The 9,828-nt window shown below is 36.6% G+C and overlaps 1 protein-coding gene across 1 annotated transcript; it reads left to right on the top strand.

Moving 5' to 3' along the window:
- Positions 1–4,563: 4,563 nt before the first annotated feature.
- Positions 4,564–9,740, top strand: mansc4 (MANSC domain containing 4). The gene is made up of 3 exons (XM_039648159.2): positions 4,564–4,979; positions 5,855–5,989; positions 7,279–9,740. The coding sequence occupies exons 1-3, from the start codon at positions 4,748–4,750 to the stop codon at positions 8,580–8,582; spliced, it is 1,671 nt and encodes a 556-aa protein (XP_039504093.2). The 5' UTR covers positions 4,564–4,747; the 3' UTR covers positions 8,583–9,740.
- The last annotated feature ends 88 nt before the right edge of the window (positions 9,741–9,828 follow it).

Genomic DNA, 9,828 nt, shown 5'->3' with positions numbered 1-9,828 from the left:
TTCTTCAAGTGAATGCAATACGCCTCCGTATAATTAGATGTTTAAGTAGGCCTACTGAATAGTAAAAATGAACTACACGTACTTACTATAGGGTTAGGGTAGGATTAGGGTGTTAGTTGCATGTAGTTATGCATAATTTATTGTTATTACTATGATAAGTACATGCAACACATGTAACTATAGTACTGCATAATAAAGTGTTACCAACACTTGTGCTGCTACTGAGGAGAGATACGGGTAAGGTTAGGGACAGGTGTGGTTTAAGGTGTAAGGGTCAACAATTACAGAAATGAATTACCTGCAGGTGTTTTTAAAATTTAAAACAATGTAAAGTCCAATGTATCGAATTATTAATGTCAATGTTAGTACATCGTATTAAGGCACTTAATATAAAGTGGGACTTTTTTCTTTTAATTTTTTTGTATAATGGGAACCGTAGGACGAAATGCATGAGAACGTTTTTTTTATTATTTAATTTAATTTAGTTTTTTTTTTTTTTTTTCATCTCATTTTAGCCCAAAAAGCGTTTGTTAGTAGCCTATGAAATACAGCTGGGAATGATGGTCACTTAACCTAAAAGTGGACAAACAGCAGACTTTCCTTCATATATCAGCGCAAACGTGAACGCCAAACGACAGACTCAAGTACTGAATGTTGATGTGTTTTTCATAGATTTATCAGCCATATTCTTGGATGTGGACAACTTTGACTTAAAACGGTCTAACCGGGATGAAATTCATAGCGATCTGAGGAAACACTCGTGACGAGAGATTCGTGGCTTTTCACAAGGGCTTGTAAAAACAAATATGTAACTGCTTATTCTATTTCAGTACGGTTACCTTAAACACAAATGTGTCAGATAACAGTTTGATATTTGGAATAAAAAGCGTGTGTTATCCGTTAAAATTCATTTGAAGTTTTTCCTATTGTTCTGGTGCTCATAATTTTGTTTTAACTTCTAGTTCAATTAAGAAAAACGGTGTTTACATGACAACGGTTTTTGAAAAGTTATACGCAAAGACGACAACGCTGTCAAAAAGATCCTCGTTCACTCGAATCCGTGATAGGGGAGAGGAGTATTGAGTTGAGAATGGATGTAAAGTTGGGTTAGCAATGGAAGATAAAGCCATGACGGATATTGTTACCTAATGGAAGCATGTAGAGATGATGAAAAGAAAAGGTCCAAGAACCGAACCCTGGGGAACACCGTGTGAGACTTCCTCTGGCGGATAGAGATGTAATTCAGACGGTCAGACAAGTAGGAAGTGAATAGGGCAGTTCTAGTTGAAGTTCGATTAAGAAAATGGTACATTTGCATGACAACGATGTACTAAAAAGTTTTTGAAAAGTTTTGCGTACAGACTACAATTTTGTCAAAATGATCCCATTCTCAGGGATACACAAAAAACAAATAATAGCCTAATATATTTTTTAATTCTATATAGCGCCTTTCTGCAAACTCAAGGTCGCTTTATAATATAAAAAGTAAACACGACAGCAGGCAAAGAGACAATACAGATACAATGAGTGTAGATAACATAAGATGAATGAGTTGGTGGGGAAAGGAGCAGTGCGTTGAGAATGGATGTCAAGTTTGGTGTCATTTGCATAGCAATGGAAGTTAAAGCTATGATGGATGGCATGTATGAAGAGAATGAAGAGAAAAGGTCCAAGAACCGAACCCTGGGGAACACCGTGTGAGACAAGGGCAGTTGTAGGGCCAATCCCAATTCTACCCCTTACCCCTTCACTTTCCCCTTCCCCTCCGTTTTGCGCGTCCACGTGAAGGGGTAGGGCTGTCCCAATTCTCTTTTGGTTGGAGGGGGAGGGCTAGGGTGAAGGGCCAGATAGCCCTTCAAACGAAGATTTTTCGGGAGCACACTTCAAACGAAGGGGTATGAGAAGTGTCACTGCTAACCCAGGCTGGCTGCCCAAGCGACAAAGGAGACCCATAAATTTAAGTATTTGTGGCTTTAATAAGTATTATAACGACAAATAATGATTTGCTTTATGTTACATTCAATATTGTGTTCATATTTACGGTCAGTTTCTTCACAGAAACGTTTGTAAAAAAATTAAAAAAAAAATCGCTAAAATTACTGTAGTTTGCTAACGATAGTCCCGCAACATATTTTCCGCAACATATCATTACTTGCACTTTTCAATCAAGTTTATTCACCTCAATAACTACACAGAGACGATAACAATGAAAATGGTAAATAATCAATAATATAATACGTTTTTGATCAAGCAACAAATTGTAAGTAATTTAGTCTAAATATATTTTGCCTGTAACCGATTCTTTTCTGCAGGCTCTTAAAAGCTTTTTTTTTTAATATAGAATACACAAAATTTAACAACAATGCCCATTGTCAACAGAATACAGAGAAAAAAATGAGTCGACAATAATTCGCTAACGACAGAAATAGATAAATGAAATATAAAGAACATGAGGGTAAGAGAAACAAATGAATGAGACAAATTGAAGGCATTGCAAATTAAAGACGTTCTACTTGCTTTCTTATTTAATGAAGACAAAACAGTGATGAAATACTTTCTGAATTCTTAAAAAAAAATAATAATAAGATGCATTGTGTCCTATACATACAGTCTTTAAAAGTTATGGTTAGGCCTACATCATGCAGGATATTATCATTACATTCATAAATGTGCTATTTTTTATTTTCTTTTTTTATTGAATATGTATCAAATAACAAGCAGGTATAAAGCACAGAACACATAGAACTCATAAATGTGCTAATACACTTTCCAAAGTTTGATGTCACAGCTCATGTTTTGGGTCCTTCAGCCAATCAGCGTGGAACTTGAGTTTAAAGAGGATCTGGCGCCATCTAGCGGCAAAGACACTCCTACATGTTGTAGTTCATCACAGTTTATAAAATATAATATGATTAGGCCTAATAATCGACATATATTGTAGGCTACTGTTGCTGTGAAAATATTAGCATTCTGACTCTTAATGATAATGATGTTGCTTTATTTACAAAATGATCTTAACTCCAGTCTAGCCTAAACCATGAAGAATCAATGGCTAAATGTAAGAATTCAAGTATTGGCATTCCTAATTAGTTCTCTGTGTTTGTATTCTGATTTTCATGGTGCATGTCAAACTAAACATTTACCCTGCTTCAAACTGTTGTATTGAGTGCTCTCAGTGGCTGACCTGGCAAACTCAAAGCTGATCCCAGAGCAACAACTTCACCTTGGCGCTGAGAGCTCTTTCTCCAGCCAGTGTTCGCAGCCTTCATAGATCTGCTGTATTTTGGAAAATGGAGTGTGAAAGCCACTCGGCAACCCGATCCAAGTGTCTTTTGGCAAACCTGTGGCTGTAACACACACAACAGTCAGTGGAAATGAGTCACAAACGGGGAAAATAGTCTCAGCTTCTGTGATTGGAAATCCGGGCCTGCACAGTAAGAATAATCCTCTCTGATTTCTCCAGCAGGAATCAACCACTTCTCATCTGAGGAACAAAGAGCCAATGGTATTCCACAGGGAAAGCTGGCATGGGACGTATCCCAGCCGACACATAAACGACCTGAAATATGCCTGAAATATTGTCAGTTGTTGTTAATATAACATTGAATGCTAAATGGCAGAAACAGTTTTTACAATTATTATTATTGGATGTTGAATCAACATTATGTCTTCAACAACACTAAAAAATTGCTGCCTTAAATTTGTAGGCACAATCAACTTGAATACTTAAGTTATTTCAAATTAGGACAAATTAAAAATGAGTTGAATCTTTATAATAAAAAGGAAAGAATGGCTTATCATATGATGAGTTAAAGCAATATTTTTACAGTGAACAAAACAAAATAATAAAAAGTGCCTTTTAAATTATTATTATTACAATTATTTTATGATATTTTGATCATAGTACCTGTAATCAATGTAGGCCATTAATAATAATGATAATAATAATGTATATTCTGAGTGTTCTCTGAACATTTAAAACTTTTTATGCAAACGTTAAGCAAACATTCCATTTTAGAATTTTGGGAATTATGGGAATGTTACTTTTTTAATGTTATTTGGATGTAATGTCTATAGATAAAAAAAAAAAACACAACAAACCTACTATTAATGTTACAGAAAGAGCGTTTGCGTCATGTTTAAGCCAACAAATATATTGATGAAAATTACATACTTTGTTTCCTACGCTAATAGAATATGTAAAATGTATGTATTTCTTATATTTACACAATTCAATTTGGTTTTGACTTCCTTTGAGGGGGTCAGACACAAGCTACACAAGCTGCATTTTATTGAACTATTGTTTATAGGCTACAAAAAAGTTATAGAATTTGCATAGGCTAGCAATTGCAGTTATTCGTTATATCGTGATTGTTATGACAGAACAAAATAGGCTACAGCAAATGAGCCTGTTTTTATAAAATCATTTACTTGAATAAATAAATAAATAAATAAATAAATAAATAAATAAATAAATAAATAAATAAATAAATAAATAAATAAATAAATAAATAAATAAATAAATAAATAAATAAATAAATAAATAAATAAATAAATGTCTGGACGAGCGAGGAGCACGTAATAAAGGGGTGAGCACTAAACTCTGGCGCGATCTCGCTCGCTTCACGCGCGTTCATCATCATCATCATCATCACACCTGTTCCAGTCTGCGCAGGTTCCGCTCACCTGCGCCAGAAACACACTTCAAAACAACATGACTTGAGCTCCAGCCTCGCAGACCAGCCGAATGAAGCGCGCAATGACCGTGCCGTGGAGTTTGCTGTGGATTCTGGGTTTGATCTGCTCCTCGGACTCCGGCTGCTCTCCGACATCTTACTATAAGAGCTGCTGGATCCGCAGATATCCAGGACTGTATGTGGACATCGAGGAATCTCAGCGCAGAGGAGCTCATCTCCTGAGGGTTTATCAGGACGAGTCTGCGCTCAAGTGCAGCAGAGCCTGCTGTCTTACACCAAACTGTGAGTTAATGCTTTAACTAAAGTACTAAAATAGCCCAAGGACACTTAAAAGCGTCTGAATGTCATTGCATGAGGGATCAAAACATTAAAGGAAGTGTCATTTATTCGAAAGAAAGATAGTAAAGCGTTTCAGAAAAAAAGTTTGATTGATTTAATGATGGTGGTAAACATGAAAACACGTGTTTGTAGTCAGAGGAACATGTTGATGTACACGTGTGCTAGATCACCTGTGTGAACTGACTTCATACATCCACTTAAAATCACCGATCAGAAGAGAAAATCATGACGCATTTGCAATTCTATTCAGATGTTTTAAGTGTAATCTTAATTTTGGATATTATACCTATTGTTTTATTTTTATTTTTTGTTTTATACCTATTCAATGATGACATTTAGACAACACATTTTTTTTAAATCACAACGCACGTAAAATAATGCAAATAGTCTCATACTTGTCTAATTAATACAGCAGATGCTTTTAGCAACGTACAAATTGTGGAACATCACAAGCAATTAGACATTGAATTTTCAATGTACTCAATGCCAAGTTAAAAGTATGAACTAGATTTGTATATAAAGCTGTAGCAGAGGTAAAATACTTCTTTTAATATTAAAATAGTAACATATAGGAATATCATATGACATTATGGGATATTTGTTGTTTTTAACTAAATGACTGATTCAATGTGTATATTATAATTACCCTTTATCATTTAGAATTAAAATAAAAAATGTAATCATTTATTAAAGAATGTCGTTCCACTATATACTGGAAATGCATGAATCAATATTTTTAGTAGAATTCAGAATCTTCAACCACCCACCCTAAATACCTTCTTAAATGACTTTTGTAAATTAATTTATGAATTGCACAGTCTCCTGCAACCTGGCTGTGTTTCATTTCAACACCACTCAGGACAGTGTGAACTGCTTTCATCTACAATGTCCGACCGCTGAGAGCTGCATTCCTCACCGCAGAGGAAATGTCATCCTCTATAATGTCACTAAAGGTGAGAAACGGCACACCAAACTCTACTTATGACGATCTTTCCTTTTCTTTTAACGAGGATTGAACGCATACACGAAACGTCTTCAATATAAATATAAAATACGGGACATTTCTACTTTAAATCTGCATAGAATTGAAACTACATGCATTTAACCCCTTAGCTGTCACCCCCCTTTTTTGAGAATGGGGGTTAAAATGCTCTATTCACACTTAAATGGTTGTAATTCAACAATGCTTTGGAATATATATATCAAGTTTGGTCTTGTTTTAAAGAAAACACTCAGCAGATTATTGCTGAAGTAAAACCACTTCAAAAAATGAAAGTATGAAAAAGTTATGGACGTTTAAATTTACAGTAAATCAAATATACTGTACGATATATTTTTTATTTTACATAAAATATATATTTTACAAAATATTTTTTACTATAAAATCAAAGCCATAAATCTAAACAAGTTATGTTCCAAATTTGAAGTTGATATCACAAAAATTGAAGATTTTGTTTAGGCGTAGTACCAAAAATAGCCACCGGGTGCCATTGAATTCCATTGAATTTAATTGTATACATTCTGCCTTTACAAATTAATACATTTCTGTCCAAATAACAATTTGGGAACCTTGAGACTCAGACCTTTCTGACAATATGTGTTTTTTCAAGATTAGAAAAGGTTTTGATTATAAATTATGAATATAACGATGCCCAAAAGGGGAGGAGCCTGATAAAATAAGTACCGTTTCTATGGTAACGCAACGTTCAATTATAAACTGGTTTTCACAGGATGAATTCTGAGTTCATAAGCTTTCAAATGATACCTAATTTATGATAACTACTAAAATATGTGATATAATAAAAAATATATATATATTTGAGGATAATATATATACATATAATAATTTTTAGAGTATAATATTATCCTATAATTTTTATTTTTTATTGAAAAATACTACATTATATGATTTTATTATGAACTTTTAGCATAAAAACAGAAGTTTAAATGATTAAAAGTGGGTGCATCGACTTTTTGTGACTAAGGTCAGACCTCCTGTTATGATGTGGATTTTTTTGAGGTGCACTCTTGTCATACATAATTATGTCTTCCTACATAATTAGTAACACAAAACAGGGGTAGAATATCTATTTAGAAGTCTTAGACCTTTCCAACAATATATAATTTGTCATAATTAGATTAAGATTTAATAGAAATATAGTGAAGTTAGGCGTCCCGGGACGGGGACAGTTAAGGTTAAGCTAAGCATGGAAACACTCTGATTACGATGTCTGGTTGTCAGGTGTGGATCCGGACCTGTTGGTGTTCGGGAAGCACTTCACCACCAACGTGCGTGTTCTGCCTCACATGTCTTCGTCGCGGCTCAACGTTTCAGAGCCGCTGACCTCCGACAAGCGCCAGTTCAACTATCCACCCGTCCGCTCCATCAGTACGAAAAAACCTACAAGCCCCCAGCAAACCACTCGAGCTGTTCCTACTACACTTGAAGTACAACATAACCTCCCTCGATGTGCTACAACAACTCAGAGCACGTCAGAACACACCACATCAACTACGTCACTCAACCCCCAACAGACGACTACTACGCCACAGTGGGCATCAACAAAACTGCATCATATTACACAAACCACCTCTCAGACGGATGAACCTGATACTTTAAACCAAAGCATCCCAAACCCCTCGACCACATCTGACTACTTTGACTCTACTTTGACCTCCTTCCCGATCAATGAAGCTCTTACTACCCAACAGCCTTTGGGATTACAAACTACATCTCTACAGACTACAAAATCTTTAGTGGCGGCTTCTCAAAACACTACGCAATCTTTTGCCGAGACTACCAAGTCGGATGAGTATCTAGAAACTACAACTGTTTTCAAGACTTCCCAATCGGAAACCTTAACAAACGCAACGCCTTTGACTTCCGCAAACGTGCCCTTACAAACCCCTGAATATGAGACGAGACAAGCTACAACGGCTCAAAGCGAGTCAGAGCATGTTATATCAATTACGTCACAGCTTAAAATGGACTCCACACTCAATCCCCAACAGACGACTACTACTACGCCACAAAACATGCCCTTTCAAACATCATTCCAAAATACCCAAACTACTATTCAATCCCAACCAAAACTGACAATTAGCAGCGACACGAGAACCACGAACCCTACAATCCCCACCGACGACTCTACAACCCCTAGACACCGGACCCTAACTTTTACACACACCCGTATGGGAAAATCCGCAAATAGTTTGAGTTCTTCCCCTACGAGCAGCATGATGGACAGTCAACCGTATCCCAACGACACGAAGGGTTACATCAGCCGAAACGTCACCACGGGTGACGCACCTCGACCCGTTGGGGACGGAGGAAGCTTGACGTCGGTGTGGCATTTGGCGGCCAATACCGTACTAGTGGCCTTAGCGACTTGCGCTACCGTCACGTTCTGCTGCTGTTGTTCTGTGTTCGCGGCTCTGAGCTGGAGAGGCCGGAGGCGACGCAAGCGCAGGTACAGGACAAATCTGAGGGGCAAGAGAGGATCAATGAGACTCATTAAATACGTCATTGTAAGAGAAAGCTCGTAAAGCGGGGTTCCTTGGGTTGAGCTCGAAGCCTAATCAAACACGCCTGAGTTTGATACAAGTTGGAGATGAACTCTGAAGTACAGTGGCTCTCCAGGCCCAGATTTGAGTCGTAACTAGTGCCTGCGTCTGAAATTGCACAGTCTCTAGGTACTTCCTTTGAACATGTAATGGACTACTTGCGCTGAGCTTCGCGATCGCACTTCCGTTTGGAAACAATACACTTACTTCCGGTTATGTTTACTTTCAATGTACTGCGGTCAATCGTCAATGAGTTGAACAAACACCACCTAAAATGAGTGTCTGTTCATATTTTAGATTTTGGACATTATTATTGACAGAAGAAGGGATATTCTGATGTTTACCGTGTGCAGAATTTTCAAAACTCATCGGAAAATGAAGTTTAAATCCAAACCAAGCCAATCCGAGAAAGCTGCGGCAGTTAAAAAACGCCATTATTTCACCACAGGGTGTCAGCGTTCGTCTACGTTGGTGAGAACAGATGAATAACAACATTAGTACGAAACACGAACATTTATTTGGATTAAATGTTGTAATTTTTCAAAGTCAAACGTTTTACTGTTTACATGTTCATGACCAAAATGCTTAATTAATTTTCAGAGAAGTTGACTCATTCTCCTCTATGCTGCGGGCGTTCTGATCTACGATCGCACCTCGCGATCATTCATTTATTCATTCATTCATTCAACTATTTTAAAGAGACTGAAATAAAGCACCAATGCACACTTTTTATTAGTCAAATACATTTAAAAAAATGTAAACTTAAGTGTAGAATCTAACTAGGCAAAGACGAAAAGACTGCTGCAGTCAGCGCTAGCAGAGCTGGGTGCATTATGGGTAATTTTTTTTATTGAGAGTTGATTTATGTGTTATTGCAGTAAGATCTTTAAGTTTTGTGATAGTAAAGTTATGTGTGTTAATGTTCAAGTTAGATCAGATGTTCTTGGTTCATTTACTGCTAAATGTAAAATGTGTCTCTCACCGTCATGGAGATGTGTAAGGCTAATGGGCTGTACTTGTTGAGAAAACATTTTGCGTCGCGCGGTGTATTTATTTTTTTATTTTTTAAATTTATTTATTTATTTGTTTTATTTGAGCAGTAACCATTCAGCTCAAAAGGGGAGAGCCGAAGCAACAGAGCTTATTAGCGCCCCCCCCCCCCAAATTTCATACAAGACAATTTCTCATTTCACAATCGTTCGAGGGAACAAAGTGCAAAACAACAACA

The sequence above is a fragment of the Pimephales promelas genome, chromosome 25, assembly GCF_988280905.1.
Source record: "Pimephales promelas chromosome 25, fPimPro1.hap1.1, whole genome shotgun sequence".
NCBI lineage: Eukaryota > Metazoa > Chordata > Actinopteri > Cypriniformes > Leuciscidae > Pimephales > Pimephales promelas.
Note: the sequence above shows the minus strand (reverse complement) of the source record. Positions and strands in the feature narration are given on the sequence as shown.

Excerpts from the sequence above, each read along its gene's own strand:
- mansc4 (XM_039648159.2), top strand. The coding sequence starts at position 4,748 with ATGAAGCGCGCAATGACCGTGCCGTGGAGTTTGCTGTGGATTCTGGGT. Across the intron at positions 4,980-5,854 it reads CTGCTGTCTTACACCAAACT|TCTCCTGCAACCTGGCTGTG; the intron begins GTGAGTTAATGC and ends TGAATTGCACAG. Across the intron at positions 5,990-7,278 it reads CCTCTATAATGTCACTAAAG|GTGTGGATCCGGACCTGTTG; the intron begins GTGAGAAACGGC and ends TCTGGTTGTCAG.